The 26,049-nt window shown below is 36.8% G+C and overlaps 1 protein-coding gene across 11 annotated transcripts in view; it reads right to left on the bottom strand.

Moving 5' to 3' along the window:
• Nucleotides 1-26,049, bottom strand: part of CHID1 (chitinase domain containing 1) — a 119,221-nt gene that overhangs the window by 53,095 nt on the left and 40,077 nt on the right. For 10 of the 11 annotated variants that reach the window (XR_004842128.1, XR_004842131.1, XR_004842127.1 and 7 more), the window contains exon 9: nt 25,312-25,467. Coding sequence is in view for 6 of the 11 variants with exons in the window: in XM_009639631.2 (XP_009637926.1) it covers nt 25,312-25,467 (156 nt within the window). In the remaining 5 variants the exon portion in view is untranslated. Of the gene's footprint in view, nt 1-9,354; nt 9,386-11,147; nt 11,262-25,311; nt 25,468-26,049 lie in introns of those variants that run through there. The other variant, XR_004842133.1, reaches the window with a different exon arrangement.

The following is a 26,049-nucleotide window of genomic DNA, read 5'->3' as shown; positions in this document are numbered from 1 at the left end:
TGTACCAGTCAAGTAGCATTTAGAACGAAAGTTTAAGGCATAGTATTTGGGTGCTGAATATTAACTAATTATAAAAGATTACAGTGTGAGAAAGATCACTTTCATCCTTGGCTATCAATGTAAAGTGCATGTATGTTCCAAAATGTTAATTCAGCCGCTATATAAACCTCCAAATTACTGAGAAGTTTATTATACAGCCTCGGGATAGAATCAGCACAAATCATTTAATCACCTTGATCTAAACCACAGATGAACTTGCGTGATCTGTTCATAAAGCCAACCAACCTCATATTAATCAACAACTTTGAATCAGTATTTTTTTTAGACTGCAGCATGGACAAAGTTTTTGTTTGAATGCAAAACCATACTTTTGCTTAACCAAAACCAGTCAAGCTGGTATTTTTCAGTTCATCAATCAAAAAGGCTTAGTACACTGGATAAGAAATGAAATTGCATTATGCCCATCATTATATGTGCCCCAAAAGTTTTTATTTATCATACTCCACTTCAGCACTACTGAAACCTCTTTCCACCTTAGAAAGCCTTGACATCCTACACAGCAGGACACTACCATCACCACTAAATGATCATTGTGCAACAGTGCTGCCAGCAGCTTTGCAGTATCCTTGCATGCTAGAACGTCAAAGTCTTCACATCTAAACAAACATTTCAGGGCATTGGGGGTTTGTGTTTTGCACTGAGGGAGGAATGGGGAACCCAACTTCATGCTCAGATGTCAAGTTCATAGCTGGAGCATGAATTTCACAAATTAAAGTAATTTGAGTTGGTTACAATTCCCTGTGCAAGCATATAATTAATAAAATGGGAATAAACCTTGCTGTACAATTTGTGCCAGCACTTGCTCTAATTTTCCAGACAGCCACAGCCTCATTACCTCCAGATTTGTGCATCTCATTATGATGCTGACACTCACACTTGTGTGATTAGTGCTGAAATTACAGATTCATCCTGATTTAGTGTGGCCTTTATTGCTGTTAATTAGGCAATGAAATGCAAAAACGGTTACAGCATTTTAATTATCTGAATGCAATGAGATTTGTATACTAAAAAAAACCCCACAACCCAGAGAGAATGCAACAATGCAATCTTTTCTTTGAAACAGTTGCCGGTTTTGATGGAAACAGTTGACTAAGAGAAATTTGACAATTTGTTTTGCTAGTTGAGGTGACCCCTGCTATCTGTATCTGCCATGTACAGTTTTATTTTTTGCAGAAAGACAGATCAAAAATGCCCTCTTATCAAAAGGCATCAAAATGTGCAGTAACAAAAATCTGAATGAAATACAGACAGATTAATTGCTTAATCGAGGTAAACTTTTTGAATTATTTTGGCCAATATCCTTAAAAAAAAAAAACCTGGAGGAACAGCCACCAATAGATAGAATTTATGTGCAGAGAAACAACCTTAAGGAAGACAGCATCAAAACCACATGAGAAGCAGCACTGAAGTCTCAACCTTGCTGCCAGACCTAGGTTAAAGTAATTTTATATGCCGAGTGGTCAGCATGACCCCATCCTCAGTTATCTCAACCAAGATGGGTCCCCTCCTGCAGGGGAGGAGTCCTCCAGTGGCTGCATACCTCTAGGCTTCACTTACGAAAAATGTATTTTAGGCAGAGAGATCACATGCAGGCACTTACATACACACACAAACATATAAGTCTGAATCCTGAACTGCACCATGCCTTGTGTGTTTGTATTACTGTAAATACTTCATTATATCAGACCCCATTCATAAGAATGCAGAACCTGGCAAGCCTGCAGACAGCTGCTGCTAACACATGTGGAATTTGTAGGAAAGCAGTCATCCCACACTTTTTATTATAGATTCCAAGTTGTAGGACATTATTCCAAGTATACCCATTTAAGTCATTTTCAAGCCAATACATTTCCAAGTGTGTTTCTGGAGTCATAACACACCACCTTTTCCTTCCATTGCCACATGCCTCTCTGGACATTCTACTAACCACTGTATTTGCAGCTAATTTCTGCTACTGGGGGGCAAAGTATGAGTATGTGGGAAAAAAAAAAAAAAAAATGCAATTCCCTGCCTTATACCTCCTTTCTACTTTCAACACCACCATCAGTCCCTTGAAAATAATCCCAGGGACTGTACCAGAAAGAAGCTATTATTGAATTGAGCATCTGTGTGAGGAACTAAATATGGAAGAAAACCTAGACTGATGGGTTTAATATATAGAAATAAACATGAATTTATCCAGCAGTTTTTCACTCTAAAGCTAGCTTCCCCCAGAAGTATTATACATGAATAAGTACCAACATTTTTCAAATACTGGAAATGCAAATATTAGGCAATTTGCCAAAGGCGACACAAGTCAGTAAAGAGAATCATGAGCAGAGTCCAGTTCCCCACCGAATTCATTAAACTGCTAATCAGTAAAGTCCTTAAAATAAGGGCAAGCAATATATATTTCTAATATAAGCACAGAAATGATGTTGATAGAATACATATAAATACGTGCACACACTCAATGTGACAGTACTGCAGCCCCTTAAGCTTTTTGAAAAAGCAGACATCAAAATCTATAAAAGTTGAGTAAGTATCTTATTTTCTACTCAGCAATACTACATAGCTGCCTGTTCCACTTAAAGTGCTCAAGTTCACCCCTTTATGCATTGTTCCATAGGATTTATCTTCTAAATCCCAGAAAGCAGACAAACTCAGTGCACGAGTTCTTAATAAACATCCTTTTCCCCCTTGTCACTTAAAGCATTACTACCTTGGAATTATTTTACTTGCCAGCCAAGCTTTCCTTTTTTGACCATTCATTTGCACACAAATAAGGAAAAATCTCCCACTGGATACACACTTCAGGGAAAATTTTCTACTGTTCCGTGACAGCTGTAAAGGATGGCACTGGCTCCGCTAGGCCAGTTGACTGTCCCAGCTCAGTGCACATTTTCCCAGTGAAATGGATACCTCTTCCTATGAATATGATATTTTTGGCACACAAGGATGAGCCAATTAATGTAAAGCAGTAAGACAGACTCCCAGATGTGAAGTCAAATGTATATGAAGGTCCACCCTGACCAGTTTCATTAAACCAGCTCAGAATAGACATCTTTAAACTGAAAACTGAATTAATCCTAAATAATTAATAAAATGTATTTTACCCATAGCTTCATACAGACTTTTTCAATGGCAACTAAGGAGAAAAGCAATTAAGTTATTCCTGCCCCATCCCCTTATTTTTGGGCTCTTGCATGGAGAACAAGACTGTGAACTGTTAAAATCAAAAGGTTGATGTGTTACACTGAAGTCTAGAAGATGCTTCCCTCAATAAATTTGCAAACTAATGGCTTACATTTTCATAATCTAGCAGACTGCTATGCAAGCATATTTTCTATACAATAGTATCTAATTGGTGCAAGATGGTTCATTTCATTAAATATTTTTAAGTGACACAAGAATGGGGGCACTCACATGAATTCTAAAATAAGCACACTGAAGTATCACAGAACAGTTAAACAACCTACTGTACTACCTGGCAAAATTACATATATTATCATAAAAATGTATTCAGCACCCGAGTGTCCCAGTCATATCTAAAATAGACATTTGCTATCACAGCATTCAACTCACCTCTTTTACAAATTCTGTCTTTGCACTGATAGTATGTGTATATGCTGTACCTGAAATATTGCAAAGTTCTCATCTCATACATACATAATAAACAATTCAAGAATATCTTTTGTCAAGGAAATCAGTCATTTTATGAAACAATTTTCCATTAACAAAAAAGAACAACTAAACTTTGCCACCAGCAGCGTGGGCTGCAAAAACACTCCATTACAGGGTAATACAATACAAAAGCAATTAAGAAACTTCTGTTTAAAAGGAAAAAAAAAAGGTAAATCACTGAGTGTTGATAACAGCCAGCTTGGGTTAATAAAGTAAGAGAGGATTGTCACTCATGAAACACACCCTCCCTGAGCTTGTATTTCTTATGTTACCAGATATGAGGTGTCCTTCCCCATATTCTTTGCTTGTTGAGACTCATTGATTATAACAGTATTTGGTACACAGGAAGATGGACAAGAACGGTGTTGTACAGGAAACCTGTATGATGGAAAAAGTCACATTTGCTGAAGAAACATTGTGAAGAATTTAACTACAGTCTTCTGTTTAATAAGAGGGACTGTGTCTGTCTCTCGCAATAGCTCACAGAACTAGAGATAGTGGAATGCTTACTTGACCTCAGACTACAAAAAGCTCTGCACATAGCTGAAATATAACAATGTCACAGCACTCGAATGGAAGTATTAAAAAAAAAAAAAAAAAAAGGAAGCTGCATGCACTACCCTGCACTGATGCTGCAACTGAGCACTGAAACAGTTCAAATTATATGTGGAGCAGTCCACTTTTAAGAATGGCTGTAAACAATGGCATATATTTCTGTCCTTTTCCTCAGCCCTTCAGCATTATGCTTCACCATCATCAGCACAGCACACTCATGCATGGTTAATAGAGTACATATCATTCCATCATCCAGCATTCCCATACTCAACTTATATTTCCTCAGAGAGGAAGGCTAATTAAGAATCTATTTTAAATCCTAGGCATACATGTTCTGCCACTTGTCCTCAGCCCCAAGATGACTGCTACATCTTTATCTTTCATTGTACCTATGAAATTTGAAAGGGAAAAAAAAAAAAAAAAAAGAAAAAAGAAAAATGGCATTTAAAGCCTGTGATTGAAAAGAAACCACCCAGGAGCAGAAGAGATGGGGATGCTGGTGAAAAGTAGTCAAGCATCAGTGCATTGCGCAATCATTGCCAAGGCAGCCAAGAGGGCACTGAGAATACTGATAGATCACACCAACTACAGGTATGTAGTACACATGAATTCTTTGTAGGTGGTAAGCATCACCCTTAGATCATAAAGCAATTGGTAATTGTCTCCTGGGTCTTTTTATGAATACATTAAGTTACAAAGGTTAACTTACAAAAAACACTGCCTAAGCACTGTGTCACCATGTAAAACACTTTGAATGCTTAACAAGCATCTTAGACACATGAACAATGAAAGTCAAAATGTCCTAACACATACAAAGGTTACAGAAAATTTTGTGGCCAGTGTTATTCAAGATGGTGATTCAGATACAAGGACTTGCTGTCTTCTGTAAACCACATTAACTGAAGGCAAGCTGATTCGCATTTTACAGAAGTCAAAATATTATGCCTTAATAATATCTCTTGGATCTTGAAATACTCTCTTGGTGTGAGACAATTATGCTTCTGTTGGTCCACCACAATGATTATACCCTTCCGTCTAGCACTGGCTCTTTGGCACCACTCAAGGACCATCTGCATAACATCATTTAAGAAATGTTGATCCACCCTTCCCTGGATACCACTTCAAAATTGCATCATCTTGAAAGAATACATAAAATGCCAAGTACACTCTCTGCTAATAGCCACTCTTAAAGGCAGTATACTTATTATCCAGTGTAATTAGCTACAAGCTTCTGAATATCAATTCACTGCACAGGGCTGAATGACAGGAGGGGAACAGCCAGTTTGACCACTGAGGTCTTTATGAATTGTAGACATTAGCAAATCTCAATAAGAAAATGCCCTGAAGTGTGTATTTGTAATTTCACTGCTATTACGGAGTATTAAAAGTTATTCATATGCCACAGCTAGAATGAGACAAAAATAGAAAGCTTACATAAGCTTCTATTATGAAGAATGAGTATTGAATGTAAAAGTAATTGAAAATGAGATTGTAGGCAGCCACTGGATGATTAGACTTGCCTTAGCTCTAAAAATACACAATAATGTATTTGCTGGTTAGCGGTTGTAAAGGACATACAGCTGATCCGCATCCATTTATAAACACTGCATGTGACCTGATTACTGAGATAGTTACTGTATGCATACGTGAATTTGACTTAGTAAAAAAGCTGTTCAGAAGCTATACAGAACCATTGAATTAGCAACAATTGCCAGGTTATAAATCAAACACCTATCAAACATCTCTGATGGAAATACTGGATGTCTTAAAGCTCCAAAGTTGCAAGAATGATTTTGCCAAAGTTGGAAAGCAAAGATCTAAAGGACAGTGAACAACTAGGAAGTCGTTTTCAAATTTCAACTAGGCAAAAACCATTGCAGTGGCCTGCTAAGCAATCACCGTTTGTACACAAGTAGATTACCCAGCACTTGCTTTAAAGGCAAGTTCTCCTGCAGGTGAAGGAAGCAAATTAAGTTTAGCAGAGCCACTCAGTAAGACTCGAAATGGAAACACAAAAGCAGCTAATGCACAAGTCCTGAAAAAGTCATCTTTAAGAAAGTGCTTACTGTTATTTCACGTATAATGTCAAGTATCCTCAAGTTTCCCTTAGGAAGCCTCTTTTCCTAAGATTAAGAGTTTCCTATGTTCAGTATCATATATAGCTTCACTAGTATGGATTAGTCATACAGCGACTTAAAGTGTTCTGTTCAACTAACTTAAACATCATACCTCTTAACATAAACATGTTCTAGGCTTGCCTAATATTTATGAGAGCAGGTATGTAAAGAAAACATTGACCTGGCAGTTATTTAAGCTAAAAAGATATTTCCAGAGGACAACTCTTCTTTCTCAAATCTTTCAAAATAATTGTTATATAAGGGGGTCATGATGCCCACTCACATGTGTGTAAAGCAGACACAGCTCTCATGGAAATCAGTAACAGCAGATACAATGTACGATCAGCAACCTATACTTTCACCAAATTACACTGCTCATTGTTTCACTATCACTCATCAGTTAAAGAGCCTTCCTAGCTGCAAAATGCCACTGAAAGGATGAGGTGCTAGAAGGAGAAACAAAATTACATGACGTATTTAATCAGCATGTGTTGCCATCAGTGCTACATCCAGGAGTTCAAGCTCTGTGGAGGTGAAAGAATATAAAATTAAAGCTGAACTGTGACTGAGCAGAGAGGTCAGGAACAACCTGCTTTCATTTTCAACTGGCCTCTTAACAAAATGTACTGTGTGTAATCAAGACCTTACCCCCTGAAGATGATACAGCAGAAAACTGGTTTTTTGTTTGTTTGGTTTTAACAGAATGCATTAAGCAACCCAGACATTTACTGCATTTTTAAAGTGTATCACTAGCAGACACTGCCCCTTGTGAAAATACTCACAGCAATTTAAGAAGTTACGCATTAATCAGTGGTACACCGGTTTGTTTCATACGAAAACCAAAAAACCTAAACCCCTAAGACCCAACAGAGAAGCCCATCAGCTTCAAAAGTATCTCTTCAGTGCCAAAAATATAAGTAGAGCACCAGCAGGTGTTTACAGTTAAAGACTTTTGAAACTTGATGTCCTTAAAACCACTTTAGCAATAATGTCATTCAACATCAAACCTCAAGGAGCTTTACAAAATATCACTATGAAGTGCAGCACATCTCTGCAAATGAACACTTTCAGAATAATATACATAATCATAACCTGGGAAAAAACACTGCCCACATAATGCCACAGAATACTCTTGAGTGGAAAGCAGCTTTGCTTTTCAGGTCTGATAGAAGCTCCTGGTAAACTGCATTGTCTAGAAAGTTACAAATTGAACCAAAGTTTCTATTTGTACATAAAAGTAGACAAGTATTATTATAGTGTGGAGAAGTATGATTTTTACATGTCATTATTTTTAAGCAATATGCTACATTGCTTCTGGTATTTAGGGCCAGAGAAAGCAAAAATGTCTTGAATTACAACTCATCACAAATCTTACGGTAGTTCCACTTTGGTGTACAGAGGCAGATCTCACAGGTGAATTTCAAGTCATCCAGGTCAGGAATTCCGCATACAGAAAAGTATACACACAACTAAGAACCACCAGCAGACAGAAGAGAGCTGTTCCCTTATAGCTGTTCTACCAAACAGCTGCTCTTCAGTTTAATATTCAAGCAAAAAGCTTCCTGGCTTTTTGTAAAGAACAGTAGTAAAGTTACCATAAAAAAAAAAAAAAAAACAAGAAGAACAAGCCAACTCAAAAAACGAAACCACTACAAACGCTGAACAACTGAACAAAATATTCTTCAAGTTGTGCACAATAGAAGCCAAACGTGTCTCAACAACCAAAGCAATTGAGATACATTTTCATACTTTGCTCTGTTGAGACAGGTGCAACTTTCTGTTGCAGCAATCAACCTTGTGTTGCTTGACAAAACCTGTGAAACAAACAGAATTCCTGCCCTGCATTTTCTTTGAAGAAAGCTTCTCTAATATCTTAACTCTAAACATGACCCAAACTTCTGATACTCTAACATCCACCTCTTCAAAATAAAACATGAATTTAAATTGACAACAAAAACTTAAAATTATACTGACAGTGTGCAAGTGGAAGACATATTTAAAACATTTCTTTTCTACTGAGTGTGACACTGGAATCACTGAAGCATTTTTTGAAAAAGTATTTTAAAGAAATCACACTGCTGATAACTTCTTATTCCATGCATTGGTCATTTTGTTCTTACCTCAATGACTGTCATTATACATAACCAGGACAGTTTAACTTCTCTACCACTATGTTTCTTTATTGATCTTTTGAGGAAATTTATCAGATGCTTTCTAAAAGAAGAAAAAAAAAATCCAAATACAAATGAAATTATTACTTGTAACATAGCTCTTTCAAACAAGTCCAGCAAGTGAAAGGTCACAGTTTACTCTTGGTGGCTATCCTTTTGTATTTTAAAACCCTATTTTTCTAGTGATGCTGATATGTGTAATTCCTGTGGAAAACACTTCCATAAATCCACTACTTTTATGCCTTCCATTCAGATGGTTGATTCAATCTTGCCCTTCAAAAGATACACCCTACTTGGTAATCTCACCAAAATATACATTCTACGTTGTTGCAGTGACTGAAGATAAAACTTCCTCAGAGCAGACTGCAGGGGTCTTGTTCTGACATGACTAAAACACCTAACTGCAAGACTGACATCCAGAAGGAGATCAGCGCAACCTCCGGGACCAGGCACCAGTGGCCAAGACTTACTGACACACATTGATGCAACACACTAGAAAGTGTGCCATCAGCTGTACCAATGCTTGGTAAATAGCATTAATGGATACTGAAGTACTGACATAATCTCATATCACTCCCTTTTGTTGTCTTTACTTCACCCTCTTCTACATTCAGTGCCTGTTTGTTTGCCCCCATCCACTCCATAACCTCAAGAAAACATGCCAAGACTCTCAGCTGTCTCAGGGCTGCCCATCACAGGGAAGGAAGTTAAGCATTACCAGCATGCAAAACAAGTCTAACCCAGTAACACCTGATTCTCCTAACAGTACTCACAGATCTGATGAATATGAGGCACTCAGAGTCATGGAGAGCTCTTTATCTGAATATGTAAACAAAAATAAAAGGCTGTCTTCAGACAAATTAATGGTGAAGATGTCACATTTCCCTAGAAAACCAGGGAAGAAAACAGTGCCCATGGATGAGTAAAAATATAACTGTTTATCAAAAGGTGGGAATGAAAATAATTACAATCATTAGTGTTTAACCACCTTAGTCAAAACTTCAAAAGTCTACACTGACCTACATTTCTTTGCCCTCTTTCAAAGATAACATCTGTTAGAAGTTTCATTTTTTAATTTAACTGGAGATGTCAGAAATATAGACTGAGGGCTGTACCAGGCTAGGAAGTTTCTTAGTGATGTCCTTAACCCGAGCCCCAGGGAGGCAGCAGACTTCCCTAAGAGGAAAGTCTGTCTGGCATATTGGACCCTCTGTTCCCCTCAGAAGGGTGTCACCTACCATTACAACCCATCTTTTCTTCCTTGTGGAGGTGGCAACAATAAGGGGGTAGTCATTTCTGGCCTTGGCAATACCTCTGGTGTAGATGGACCATCAACCACAGCATCCATTGACTTACCTTCCACATCCAGAGCATAATACCTGTGGTACAAAAGCACCTAGGATGGCAAGGTGGGCAAGAAGGGGGCTTGCCTGCCACCCCAAGTGTGGACTTGCCTCCATTCACTTTTTCCCTTTAAGCTACTGCCTTCTGCCTGGCAGGGGAAGGATACAGGATCCCCTTGATCTTGTGTTTTTTCTGGTGGCTGTTTCTGTCTCAGGAAGGGCAGAGCATGATTCCATCAGTCTAACTCTTTCTCATTTCCCTACTAATGACCCTGTGTTCAACTCTTACAACTTTGAAATAGCAGCCAAATATCCCAATAATGGTGGCTGATAAGCATAGCTCTGCATAACATAGTGCAATGTCTTTGAAAATACTGTTTTCCATTTCAAGCAATGACATGAAGTGATTCAAAAGCATTATTTCATGCTTCTTGTAATAACCACACAAAATGGAAATTTCTTTTTTTGCTCACAGTGGCAGATGAATACACACAAAAATGTAATGCTAGTAATGGGTCATTTGCTACTTGTTTTATGGATTTTAACTGGCATTTGCATCAAGCTTGAGCAGAAGCTATGTAATATGACTGATGCAGAATGAATTCCATCTTACTCAAATTATTTTGCAGTGCTTATTCTCATTAGAGGAGAAAGCTCTTTAGGTCAAAAAACAGTGGAAAAGATGTTTAATTCCACCTCATACTCTGAACTCTACCTGGAATTAAACACAGTGCTTTACTATCTGGATGCATTTGGATCTGCTCAAATAGGATTTAATATCCTTCTATAAATAGCAAGTTCTGTCTAAGTTAAGATATCACTGGCACAGAGGTAACTCTTGCAAGTGTTACTATATTTGGAGGTAAAATATATACCATATTCTATACATGCAATACTCTCTATACACCTATTTAGAAAATGTAATAATGAAATGAACGTTTTTATACTGCAAGTTCTTGTATTTCCACTATGGTAAAAGGTTTTTTATCAAACCTTTCTGTCTGAATTAATAAAATCTCTGCTAGTTCTAAAGGAAAAAGCACCTAACAAGTTAGTATATCAATTAAATGGAATGGAGTCAAATGAGGAATTGACTATTAACTTCTGGAATAAAAAAATGTTAATTCTTTTACATTAGCTGGCCTTTGGAGATTTCTAATAGGCTGAATCTAGCATACTGTGGGATTTTAGCATTGATAGGCTTCTAATGAGAGGTTAATGAATCTAATCTCTCATACCATAGTAAAACACAAGACTGGGATTCAGGGAGCCAGTTCTGACAAGTGTTTGTCTGCGTTCCAGTTGAGTTCACTTATCCATGAAGAAGTTTCCATCAGATGCTCCACTTCTTACTAAAACATGAAGTGAGTTGGAAAAGAAAGGTCCCCATGGCATAGAAGTAACTGTCAGCAACCCAAGGAAAAGGCCAAATTAAAATTAAAATTCACTAACCTTAGCATCTGTCAAACAGTTTTGAACGGGAGAAGGTAAAAAGAAAAAAAATAAGGGTGAATACAGTAGCCTGAAACAGCATTACCACTTTTTACCTGTTTCCCAGAAAACTACCTACTACATCAATAGCCTTAGTTCTCTGAGAACAGTATAGAAATGATGTAACCTAGCTAAGCACCACTCTTCACTGACAACTCCCTTCATCTCCCCAGTATTTGAATGTGACGAGAATACCTTTTTCAGACCTTTTTCCCCATTTTTTTTTTTTGTTTCCCCCAAAACTCCATTTTTTTCCAAATTCTTTCCTTAAGGAAATGTACAACCCAGTAACAGTTTGCAGTCATATAAGGTGGGGAAAAACACAAATAAAAGTTGAAAGCATCTATACAGGACTGCAACAGGGCGTTTTTAATTTGTACTGTGCTTATGGAGTCTGCATCTGGGTTTTCCACGTTATTGCAGTGCAAATAACGTATGATAAAAATCTGGCAAAAATTATTTTACTCTCTTCAGAAACTATTTTTAAGTTTTTGTGGGATTTAAAGATGAAAGACTATAAGAAGAAAAGCAAGAATTAGTGCTTGTTAAGAGAAAAATGAAATAAGACCGGCACTACCAATGCAAGAGGAGAACAAAAGGCAGGCATAAATTTAAAATGTTTCCTCTGAAATACACTGGTTACTAGATATCTACCTAATATTACAACTGTATCTATAAAATACATCTGCAGCTATGAAATATGCCATTTTAAAGACCTATTTCCCGAACACGAGAGTAATAGTACATTAACAACAAGCTTTATAATTTAAAAACAGCTTTGTAAAATAACTTTGCTTGTTTTGAGCGGAATTGTTAATGCTGAATAACATTTTATTTTTATTCACTGTTGAAATTCTGCTCAGCTTGAGTACCAGGAAGAGCTGACAGAAGTAATATATAAGGACTCTCTTCCTCAGGAAACAGAACAAGTTAGTGATAGACATTGAAAGATGAAGTCTGTATCTGATACAGCAGCTAATTAAGGAGGTTTCTGAGGTCATCTTAAATGTGATTACTGACACCAGTTACCATTTAGACAGGCTTGCAGATTTGGATATCACTCCTGTCAGTTAAAGTAGTATTAAAAAAATAAAAGTTTACATATCTTGTTTCCAGCAGCATATTGCTTGCTGTGCAAATTGACAACAAATATACTTTTATCATCTTTCTGAGTCTCAGATCAGCATAGAGCAAATAAGGTTCTTTTTCCCAAACTTACGTACGGTCAAGCAAAAAGCATCCCACCAGCCAAGTCTACCCATCAGAAAGCTGTTGCAATATTCCATGCAATTCACATCCAAAGAATCAGTGAGAAATGCAGACATAACCTACTCTAGCCCAACGAAGTACGTAATTCACAGCAGACAGGAGACTAAGTACTGAAAACAGTGAAGTTTCTGACAACTTTTCTCCCCCCAAAACCTCAAGATCTACAGTTACAGTAAGCAATTCCATGCACTGCACAACTCATGAAATCTGATTTCCTATCTCCAGTTGGATTTCTCTCTACTTAATCAAATGCAAACTTTTCCCAGTTGACATTTACATGGATTCTCCAGCAATGAGCTTATCATAGGGAGGCTTACTCTCTTCACAGCCATAACTTATAATTTACAGCTCTGCTAAGCCACCTATATTTAGAAAAGTTTTCATATCTTTGAGAACTTCAGTCTGTCAAATTTGGTTTAAAGTAGTTCATATATTCAAAAGGCACTGCAGAGAACAAGTGCATGGACAAGCTGACCAGGAGAGACAACATGAGTCATAGAGCTGATTTTCTGAAGAAATTAAGAAAAACAGTAATAATCTGGATGACTGAGTGTAGAATATTCAAGATATGAAATTTATCAAAGTAAAACCAAACAATGTATTTGAACACTAATGTAAGAAATATACATAAGCACCTCAAAAGCAAATGGAATTCAGTGAAACTTCAAGCAGTTCGTAAAGAGAGATTACTTTTCATTGCTAGTTCCAAAATCACTCCTTGGCATCTCAATACATAATTTACTTTAGCTCTGTCCTCAAAACAGCCATTTTTTGCAGACTACTCTAACGAATACTTGGAATTTGGTTTTATACATTCTATATTTCCTAGCAACTGGAAGCATAATTCTGCAATTTAACAGTGCCATATATTTTATGCACTTTATTCAGCCACACTTACTGCTTTTCAAATGTTGTTATATTTCTACTGTACAACTGTGAATGGTTAGCATCCCTCCCTCATCCCTCTCGGCTTAGCTTCATTTTAAGTTTGTTCTTGCCTAAAATAAAGCTCTTTTTCAATACAAGCAGGTCAAAGTGATCAAAAGTCCTGTAATAGTTTTAAATATTTGATTTATTTTTCCATTTTTTAATTTTTTTATTTTTAAGATTAACGGGCTCTTCTGCCCCCCTCACCAGATCTTGAGTTGAATTTCAGATGTTAATCTAATTCATATTTTGGGAACTCAATTTACCTAACCCCCACTTCACTGGGGTTAGGTAAATTCCAACCCTGGCACCAGGAATGTTCTTTTTTGGTGCTGCAACACTGGGGGAAGGTTTAAGCCACTCTGAAAGCAACATACTCAATACCAGCCTGAAGCATTCTTAACTGAGAACTTTTTATTTCAATGCATCAGAGTCTGTAAAATATGCAGACTTTGGAATTATAAACAGAAACACTTTTTAAAAATATCCTTTAGCATGGCATAGGATAAAAGTTCATGCATGGCTATGGTGAACTTCCCATGAGGTGCACATATAAATTAAAAATCTGTAGTGGACGTATTACAGATTTTTAATAAATAGCCGAAAAAAATTGCACATCAAGTAACAAGCCTAAATAGAACAACATGACAAGCATAAGGACATTTATGGCACTGGTAATGTTAATGGACTGTTATTCATTTGAGCATAAAAGAAACCCATTACAATGGGCCTCTGGTACTGATACAAGACAGTTTTAACACATCCTTCTCCGAGAAGATTATTCTTTCTTGAATGGACAACATTCAAAACTTTTATTCTGTACACTAACAGGGCGGGGGAGGGGGAGAAAAATAACTTGGAATCTCCTCAAAGTCATTTCAAAGTAGATGAAAATTTTATTACATCCCCAGACAACCCTCAAACATATAGCTTTGAGACAATCATCTTCTACTACAAAGAGGACACTATAAAGTGGCCTTCCTTGTTTAGCTATAATGGAGGAAAAGAAGGGAGAAAGTATCAAATGTCAACATTTTCAAAAACACATTTTCAAAACTCAAACCAAGATCCCTTGTTGCACAGTATTCCAGGATTATTCTTAATAAAGGCCAACACCCCCACCCACCCTCACCCCCGATAAAAAGCAACTCATTTGCCAGACTCTAAATTTATTTCGTTCTTTTAAAGGCTGTAAAAAATGGTCAAAAAAGCTCCCCTTCAGCAGGCTATCAAATATGGCAGAATATTCTATGACTTCCCTTTATTTATTCCCTCCCAGTAGCTCTGGCAACCATAAAGAGAAGGGAACAGAGGACAGAATTGTTTTCCACTGTAGGACTGGAGAAAGGCTGAGTTCTCTGGCTCACTACATGATGATTCTTGCACTGTCACTTGCATGACTAAAATTATTCACCTGAACTACTGTAGTAAGAAACACATTTAAGAAGCAAAAGTTCAGTTTATTTCCCATCAGAGTGTTTTGGGGGATTTTTTGGTGAGGTTTTTTTTGTTTGGTTGGTTGGGTTTTTTACCTCTATCAGTATTGCTGTAAAGTTGGGTTTCCTTGTTTAATAGGCTCCACATTTGCCATTTTTTCTCCCTGTCAAAAATCTATCCTCCGGACAAATTCTCTGGAGAGAAAAGGCAAAGCTACTCCATTCATGAAGATTGTATTTAACAATGAACTAAGACAAACAATAAACAAGAATCTGAAGGTGCAGGATATAAGGCAGTAAGTAAGGGTAATAGGAAGAGCCTTTAAGAGAAATCAGAAATCAAGAAGAACAAGCAATAATGTCTAGGAGTCATTAAATAACTGATTAAATGCATATGATTAAAGTACTTCAAGAAACTGGAAAATACGAAAAGCTATTATTGGGTAAAGGCAAAACACAACTTTGCTTTCAGTGAAAAGATCAGCTGTTCCTTCTAACACCTCAGAAAACCCCAAAACAAAACACAAGCATAGCCGGGTTAATGTCTCTAGCTGACACCCAAATATTTATTATACTATTACTGCCCGGTGTTCTTGAATTTTGCATTACCTATATTCACCATTGCTCTGAACAATGTACCGCAGTCTTTTTATGTTAAGTGGTATCCTTTCAATTTTAGATACAGAATCACTACAAAAGCACAAGCTGCATATTGACATTAATTCCAAGCTGTTTCATCTGTACTAAAAATCTCAATATTTGCCAAAGTTCAAATACTGATCTCTTACCGGCAATACTTCAAGAACCAAAAAACATATAGATTTGCTATTCTGACAGTTCAAATAAAGGACAAGAGGCTAAATAAACTGCTTTGGTTTCACAGTAAAGTTAACAGCAGAATTGAGAAAGAAAATGAAAAAGATAAGTTCTAGTTCTATTAAAAATTCTCTTTTCACCGTTATATTCCTTTTCTTTCCCTCCAGAAACATAACCTCAAATTTTTATCTTGTTAGCCAAAAGAATAAGAGTGTCTCTCCACATATGCCTGACTGTTTTGAATAAGCTTTCCTATCATTTACTTTCCAAACTCCAGAACTGTTTTAGTTTTATATTACAGTTTGCTTTGGAGGGGATGGGGGACTTTGTTCCCCAACGGCACAGCACCATTAGTTATCACACATATTGACTGGAAATACAGATTTAGCAAAAATCTAAGGAAAGGAAAGGAAAACATCAGTGGTTTACCTTAGGCAAGCTCACGATTCAGCATCAGGTTTTTTGCTTAAAAAACCCACAGACTTTCAATTATTCTTAATACAGTTACAAAATAAATGCTGCCAGTCAACTATAGGGTTACAGATATACCTTAACGCTTAATATTCCCTTTATGGTTTTTCTCAAGGAAGACTCTAGGGGTAAGGAGCAGGAAGAAAACTCTTCGTTGTTGGAGAGGTTTTCAGATCTGATTGAAATTTATTGGTGGGGCTCTCTGTAAACTTGACATATTACCATCAGTGGTACAGGGCTTTTTTTTTTTTTTTTTTTTAAATCTTGGGAGAGACTAAATCTACTTCACACTTAGTTTCTCCTGACTGAAATTTTAATTTGTTTTTTTAAGACTAAGTTACTTTTGGTTGACAGTTTCCCTCACCAGACTGATCAGTTTTCTTTCATGATTAGATGGAAGAATAAAAAGAACAGCTAAAATATTGAATAAAATTGTTTCTAAATCAGAAAAAATATAAGTACACAGATACTGCTATACTGGGCTATGCTTCTAAATGGAAGCACTGTGTCTGCTGCCCTTATTTATAGTTCTTAAAAAAAAAAAATCTTGTAACTGGCATCTTCAAGTAAGGCTTACAGAGACACTAACACTTAAGATTTAAACCTTTGCAACACGATAACCACTTTACACATACAGATGCTTATATATTGGTTTCCAGGGTCAAACATAAGATACGAATGACAAACAATTTACCATTAATCTCTAACTGTTCTACCCATTCCCCTGTGTTCTAATTCATTCTCCCAAGGATACATATATCAGCAAAAAAAGCATGGTTCAGGAGGCCTTCAATATGCAAACTCAAGTACAGAGACAAAATCAAGGTAAATTAAATGCTTCAGAATGCCTTACAATATCCAAAAAGTTAAAAACAGTGCAATCCCCAATACAGAAGAAACTAGATTTTTAATTTGCAAGTAAGCAGCAATCAAGGTGATAAAAGACACCCACATCCTATTTATAACTCAAAATATCAGTGTTAACTGCAGAGACACTGTGCTCCCCATGATGTTTTCGTCGTGTGTTCACTGGGTAATGAGGGCTGAGCAATGCCAGTTTGCAATGATTGTATTAAGTTTCCCAGGCTTGGTACGTAAAGGTCTCCCTAAGGATGCACATCTCTGACTTCTCTCCATATGCTCAGAATCCACAAATGCTAAGATCTAGGACCAACTCTATAGATTATTATTCCAAATCATAACTTCACTTGCACTGTCAATACTAAAATATATTCCACTTCTATATTGAGTTTTCTCTGTCTAGTGCCTCATTACTATAAAATGTAGAATCCAGTGAAATTAACTATATCTAAATAGTGCAAGAATATGGAAAGTAACAGCTTAATTGACTTTTACCTTTCCAGGTTTATGGCTCCAAGTGACCAGCATATTAAGTACAGACGTCTAACCCACAACTACTCCTCAGCTGGAAACACCTTAAGAAAATAAGTTACTGGGACTCAAAGCCCACTCAAAGTGCTTTTACTCAAACAGGAGAAAATTAATCTTGTAAAACACTCAAGTCTCTAAATTTTGGTAAATACAATGAAACACTAATGATAAGACAACCTTGTCTGGGTTTTAACCATTGTAGTAGATAATTCTATATTGAAAATTGCAAACACCACCTGCCATTTACACCCCCATCCTATATTTGAGGTTGGCAGGAGGACCATCCCCAATCTTACAGAAATCGGGTCACAGAACTTTACAGGCTCAGTTTTAACCCTCTCACCCGATCAATGTCCTCACTCACTGCATGTACCTGCTCTAAGCCTGGCATTGCAGCTACCTTGAACTTTACATGAAATACCATTCTAGAGGAACTTTCTTTCCCCTCCCCAACTATAAGGGCAGGTAAATAACAAAAGGCAGAAGCTATTTGCAAAAGGTTGACAAAGATGTGGTATATGGAAGGATTTTTACTTTTTTCAAGACGGTTTCTTTCCAAAATAGGGTAACAAAACCAACATTTGATTTAAACATGCAAGTGGCATACATAAAACTGTCAGAAAGAGGTAATTATTTAGAATATATAGATATTTTGGGGCATAATCTTGTAAATTTAATTAAGTTCCCAAATAACTAATTTGTAACAATTTTCATAACACTGCATTTTTTTCTAAAAGCAGATTAAGTATCAGAGTCTGCCTTGATTTCCATTTTAGCCACGAACAACACTACGTTCCAGTAACATTCTGAACTGCGACTCTCTTATTTTTAGAGCACAAAGTCAAAAAACTATTTCAGCTAAAATTTATTACTCAACATTTCTACATCCATTTTCCTAAAACAGGCATGAACTAAACTGGGGGGGGAACCCCATCTCCGTCCATTTCCTGGTGTTAATAATATACTGAAATATCTCATAAAAATGTAAAGAAAAAAATTTATTGGCCCTTACACTGCTACTGAATGTTACCAGCAGAAACCTCATTCAATCACCTGCTGTATAACTCCAAGTGGAAACAAGCTGTTTGCACAAATCAAAAGCTGTTAATGTTGTGAAACATACTTGCACTTCTATTACTTCAAAGACTGTGTAGCTATACTCTCCACTACTATTTTCTGTGAAGTATTACTTCAAGGCTTCAAGCTTATTCCTGAATTCTTACGTATTTCCATGCTGGCTCTTGACTCAGTTATCAAGTCCTTCCATGAGGAATCAGATCACTGCATACTTTGCTGTGATCACTACTTTTCTCTAGAATTGTAATAAACATGTGCATTTATTCTTGCCTTCAAAATGACTGTGCACAAAAAACAGCCTTGAGAAATGTTAAAATATTTTAACAGAAATTTTTCCACTGCCTTATCCATAGAGTAATCAATATATATTTTCTAACTTTACTTTTTTTTTTTTTTAATTGCACTGTTCAAAAGATTGTGTCAAAGTGAAAGGAGACACTTAGATGGTATGATTCTGCCTATATCAAACTTGTAGTTCAGGATTGAGTTTTGACAAGAAAAACTACCACTTTAGTCTGCATCATGGAGCAGTCTCAGAGCACACAAAATGGATGGGGTTTTTCCACGCTCATCCCCAGTTGATTTGCAATGGAACTGAACATAATGAATATCTTGTGGGGGACAGTCAATACCAGGCAAAAAATCATTATCCTCTCAGCACTAAGCATGAGAGAGGATAGGGCAATGAGAGCTAAGGATTGATAGCAGAGGAATCTGGATACACACATAGCGTTACCTGTTCTTGTTATTTGTTAATCACTACATAGGCACTGAGATACACACACTCACCCACAGCCAATATGCCGTTGTACAACTGAACGTCAGAACCAATCATTTGCCTAATACAAACAAGCCACCTTTCCCTCATTTCAAATGAAATAAGGAATGTGTTTTACATAACACCAAATTATAACAGCTTTTGTATTTAATGTCATATTTACAACTTGGACAAGCTGAAATAGGATAATAATTCTACTTTCTAACATGCTCTACCTACTTTATATGAATTAACTAGTCTTTTACTTTCAGCTAAGAGCTCACACTCACCGTCCATGCCTAAATGGAGGGAGGGATGTATGTACCATGGAAGCCACACATAACAGAATATCCCAGAGGAAATTTAATAGAATAAACCTCTTGAAACACTTCCGAATTATTTAGGTATTTGTAATATAGAAATAAATTCTTTCTGATTCCAGAACCAATCCCAACTTCCTCCTATCACTGCCAAGATTTTACCATGTGACCAAGCAGTATAATTCAAGAAGAAAGAGCTTAACAGTTTTTCCAATGAAGTGGAGAGGTGGACAACAGATCAAGAGGGTGTTCAATTCTACAGAGCTAATTAGTCCATCAGTTTATTTGAAATACTAGTATCTCCTCAGTGTTACATAAACTATGAGCAAAATGGATTAAATCAGGAGACAGAATCCTGGTATGCAGGGAAGTAATGGAAGTCCTGAGTGAATTACAGCATGAAGAGAAGTGTTGTAAGTGTCTTGAAACTTGAAGTGTGAAAGCATCCCTTGAACAAGGTTTTTGCTACCTTCTACAAGACAAAATCATGAGTCACAGTTGGCCCAAATCTTCTTAAATTGCTGCTAATAAAGGCACTGCCATGGTAATTCAGGGAAAAGGCTCACCTCTAACTGTTTCTAAGTACCACTTTTTATTACCTGCTATTTAGAGAATGGCAGGCAGCCAATAAAATTCTCAGTAGAACTCTGCATCCTCACATAGCTTGCAAATCATCTTATTTTCTATCTCTGAATAGCACAATGGATCATCAAATTAGTTTCTCCCTTGCTTCAACAGGCAATTTATTATATCAATCTTCTTAAGTGTTTAAAAATTAACATAAAAATCCCTATTCAGATTCCTTTAAATAAAAGGTAAGCGCACACAGCATTGTCTCACAACAATGGAGTTATTCACATATCTATTTTCAACAGCTACATGTGGAACAAAAGCAGCTTGGATGCAGAATATATTCAAAAGTTATACACAGCTAGGTTGAACACCAGAGATGTATCTTCCCTCTGTCAGCACTACACAAAAAAAAAGGACAAAATGTCTTTAACACACGAAACTTAACAAGGGTGTGCTCAATAAAGAAGACTGATTTATTAAACTTAAGTGGCACCATTGCCACCTGATTGCCTTTGATTTATATTGCTTTTAATTCACAGCTAGCAATGAAGTTTTATCAATTCCCTTTCAGCCCAAGTCATAAAGGCTACAGGTTTTAGATGGCATGGAATGGAAAACACCACTGCAACTGCTGTCTAACATCCCATGAGGAGGCAAAAGAAAACAATGGATATCACTGCAACTGAAATATAATGTCCCAATGATTAAGAGAGATTCTGAAGAGCAGACAGCTAAGGGTGAATAAAGTACATCATAAGTAAGAAGCTCATGAGACTAAGAGGCTTGCTGACCTACTACAGGCCTCAAAAAGGACTCAAAGGTAAAGATTCTGCAGAAAGGCTACACAATTTCTAAAGCTTCAGGGTATACTGAAGAATTATTTACCCAAAACACTTTTGAGGCGAAAAAGAAATACTGTCAGGTTACAGTATCAATACAGGACACGCTGGAACAAACTGATCATTAGAGCAGCAAGTCAGTAACAACAGATGGTTATGTTCTGATAGGATTTTAATACAGCGGTAAGTTTTAATGACTGCATCATAGCAGTTCAGACACCTGATTCTTGACAGCCAGAGGGCAAAAAACATTGCCAGAAGCACCAGAGGTGATCTGGGGAATCACAGGCACACTACCTTTATTTCAGGCTTAACATTTCATACAAATTATGTCAGAACTAAATATACACAGGAATATAGCTTCCCTGCAGCTAAACAACAGTGGTACTTGGTTGATTAAAGCACCAGGATGTGCTAGAATCTGAGATTGACGCACTATATTAACAAGTAATACTTGTGACTGAGCTGCAAGACAAACACATTGTTACTCCAAGTATAAGCTGTAGTTCCTACTGTAACAGCACCCAAAGACAAACTATATTGTGCTGTAAAAGAAAAATGTTGTAATTTCATTTAATCCTGATATATACAAGTACACAAGCACATACACAAATATATATATTATGGCATGTATGAAGGAAAAGATATTACATGGGAAGGTTGTATATCTTTTCAGAAAAATGGTAACCTTTCTACCTTTAGATTACATTCTGCAATTAAAAAACACTGCCAGATAACATTTTATGCAAATAGGAATTCTATTGAAAGTTATTTTATGAACTTCTGGACTGAAAACATATTCAATTAACGAAATCTACCTACGTTCAGAGCCTCTTCCCATCACATAATTCCTATCCTAAAGAAAAACACAAACATGAGACCAGCAAAGATTTCTGCACTTTGCATGTAATCGTATGTATAAGCTATACTAATAATTGATTTAAGTGCATACTACATTTACATCAAACAACTTGAGACTTGTCACTGAAGCTAACAATTCTCCAGCTCTTTTATTAAAGATTATCAGCTTCCTATGAATATGCTTCAACAAGACAGCGTGCACCTTACAGCGTGTCAAGGAACACTGGCATATTGGAGATCTGTACACACAATAAATTTCAGATGCAAAAACCTGAAGAGAAACCTGCAACAAAAGTTGACACACACCATACTGCACTTAACTAAATAAATTTTGAATTAATTTTAATACCAGTACTTCAGCTTAAACATCACTATCACTACAACATATAGAGAATGCCTTAAAGGAACCATGACTCAAACCTTCAACACTTTTTACAGGTCACGACTAACACCAGATTATAGTCACCAAGAAACTGGAAGCTGAAATTCACTAAGTAGCCAAGGTTATAAAAATAAATAATCAAGCTATCCACTTATACACAGCTTCTGAGCAGCCTTTTTATGTAGTATGAAGCAGATACAAAAATGAGAAGGAATAGGATCAGCCTCAGCCATGTGTCTTACTAGAGAATGAAAAAACCTGATTTAGCTAGAAATTAATAATGGGATTAGAGGGAAGCTTTTTTGGAGGGAGGGGGAAGAGCATCTCTGAACAAGCTGTGCCCATTCTGGGATTCAATTGGATGTGATAGCGATAGTTTTCAAAGACTCACAGATGCTAGAAACTAGGACTTCCTTACAAACAGCCTGTTACCAATTAATTGGAAGAAAGCTTATTTTACACTTAACAACGTTTCTTCTGTTTATGTCAGAAGCTCTCCTGGTTTCAGCTGGGATAGAGTTAATTTTCTTCCTAGTAGCTGGCATAACACTGTTTTGGATTTAGCATGAGAAGAATGTTGATAACACACTGATGGTTTAGGTGTTGCTAAGTAGTGCTTAGACTAGTCAAGGACTTTTCAGCTTCCCATGCTCTGCCAGGTGCACAAAAAGCTGAGAGGGAGCACAGCCAGGACAGCTGACCCAAACTGGCCAAAGGGGTATCCATACCATATGACATCATGCTCAGTATAAAAACTGCAGGGAATTCGTCAGGGGACAGCAATCGCTGCTCAGGGCTGGGTTAGGCATTGGGCAGTGGTGAGCAATTGCATTGTGCATCATTTGTCTTGTACATTACTATTTTCCTCTGCTGTTTTATTAAACTGTCTTTATCACAACCTATTGGTTATACTTTTTTGTTCTGATTCCCTCCCCATCCCACTGGGGGTGGGCAGAGATTGAGCAAGATGTTGCTTGGCCTATTTTGAAGCTGGTTTACTTTGAACCTATTTTACAGTTACGTTACTACACAACATACACAAAGACTAACACATATCTGTGCATGCTCAAAAATATATTTCTGGAAAAATAAACTTAACCATTGTCCTATATTAATAGGTAAGGCAAAGTGAGAATTAAGGTGGTTTATGTATAAACTCAAAGTCTCTTAAAGACTTTGTCCAGAACATTGCTTCTGATAGATATCTGAAAAATTACAGTATCATTGTCTGTCAATGAAGAATACCTTAACAGGACCATTCTCTGTATAAAACATCTTGTTTCGTACCATGCACCAGTGCCCTACGTGCAGATAAACATAGCCTCTTCTGGTAAAAGTTAGATTAATCACACATGACTCTTAGCTAGGATATTTTTGCCATTAATTAAAAAGCAACATGAATTAATACTATAATAGAGTTGAGATGAATCTACAAAAAGTAAAAGTAGATGCCATCCTAGCGTGCAGTATGTACTCAAGTGGAAACTAAATTCCAAAAGTTGCAGTTCAGAAAAGAAGCAAGATCCTTTTATTCTGCTAGATAGCGCTATACTCCTACCTGTAAAAGGAACTGTAAATATTACAGTGAAGCTACATAATTGTGGTGAGCTTTTATAATCAGGCTTGTCAATGCTTTCACTACTGAGTATTTTTCCTGCCTAACCACTACAACTAGCTACAACTAACTTTAAAGAAGCCATTCTGATATACTCACTATATACCTTTCACTGTAGACAATCACTTTATTTTCCCCGCCCTGCAGTCATTTTCTGTTTTTAAGCCAGATTCAGGCACAGTTCAGCACTGGGAGAAAACTGTGTCTACAGTATCATACCCCTGCAAACAGCCAAGGTGAAGCAGGAAGACAGTAGAGGCAAGTGCAATGATGATAAGTGTGTGTGTGACTGAAGGCATGGACATGACAAATTCAGGCCCTTATCTTATACAGTCCACCTCAGATAGTATTATAATGCCTAACAAGCAATCTGTTACTATATTGAAATATTCTGATGTAATGAACTTAGTAACCTTGTGAAAGTGAGAATAGTCACCTCTTGTGCCTTAGGTTTGTTTCCACTTGGCTTGGTTCTATTTTATAAATTAATAACAAACTTCTAAACAAACCTGATTTTTCTGGTTTTCTTGCTTTTTCTTCTGGCTTGATGTGCTATAACCTGATTGCATTTCTACAAAGCTCACTTGTTATATGAGGTTATTACCCAAAACTAAAACAACCTCTGAGAATCAATATAAAATTTCAGGCTGGCTTTGGAATGCTTCTCTATCTTATTACAGATTTTTTGTCTCCAGGTGAGCTTACTGCAGCTTTTTCTACTCAAAGGAACTTGGTGTCATATTGCTGTTTGAAACCAATATAAAATTTCTAAGTAACAGGTACCAACTTCAGGAGCTGAGAGAACCAATCTTTAGGTCAAGTGCATGAAACCCCCAAAAGATACAGAGCATTAGAGAACACTGCAGAACTTGTCAACACAAAGATGGAAAACTGCATATACAAACATGGATAGAGGAAAGAGGGGAAAACTACACAAATAATTTTTCCATAGGAGTTCTGACAGGATAACTGTGCCATCTATCTGCACTTCTGTACAGGGAGGAGAAGTTACAGGTCTTACTCTAATAGGTGAGCTACTATTTCATGTGCAGAATTATTACTTTTGCCATTTCTATGTTACTAATACATCCATATTTCTAAAAATAATACTTATGAATTTCTGAGTTTTGTGAGAATATATCATACATAAGTACTTATTATCCAGAGCAGTCTTACCTGCTACCAAGGATTGGCTCCCCAGAGGCTCCCAAAGCAGAATAGTCCATGCCATAGAAATTCAGTCCTAGAAGTATTTTATTCCTCCATTTTGAATCAGGATCCAGTATTTGAACACAGGCTTGTACCCAGGGAAGAGGTGAATTCGGACCAGGTCTGTCGAGTTAGCAAAAATCCAAGAGTTTGTCAGAAAAAGTACACATTCATTCTCAGCTTTCTCTTTTTGACTAGTGTAATTGTAAAAAGCAAACTATGGCACGCAAAAATCAGCAAAGGCTAACCTATAATCCTATGAATGTTAAATGCACATTCTTTGGTGGCTTGAAGTACTGATGCACAAAACATGCTTGCCCCACTCTTGACTTTGTGATTCATTTCTGATGTGAAGGGACACAAAGCTTCTTACAGTGGTAAGAAAAGGTTTCCACCTAGCACACTTTCTCTGTCACTGGGCCTGGCACCATGCCCACATGAGAATTCAAAACTCTGTATGACTGCAGTAGTTTTCCAACACCATCCTCAATGTTTTTACTGTAAACTGGCACAACATACTGGGACAAAATCCACCATTTACTTACAGAAAGAACATTAAATTAGTGAATGGTAAAGCAAGACACGTTTCAATGATTAACACTTATTTATGGATAAAACCCTAAGTAGGCAATTACCCAGCAAAAAGCTACATCAAGAAAAAGAGTAGAGACTTAATAAATACAGTAATTGAACTGCCATACATAT

This window comes from Egretta garzetta, unplaced genomic scaffold (assembly GCF_000687185.1).
Source record: "Egretta garzetta isolate BGI_Z169 unplaced genomic scaffold, ASM68718v1 scaffold650, whole genome shotgun sequence".
NCBI lineage: Eukaryota > Metazoa > Chordata > Aves > Pelecaniformes > Ardeidae > Egretta > Egretta garzetta.
The sequence above is the reverse complement of the archived record's forward strand: the minus strand, read 5'-3'. Positions and strand labels throughout refer to the sequence as shown.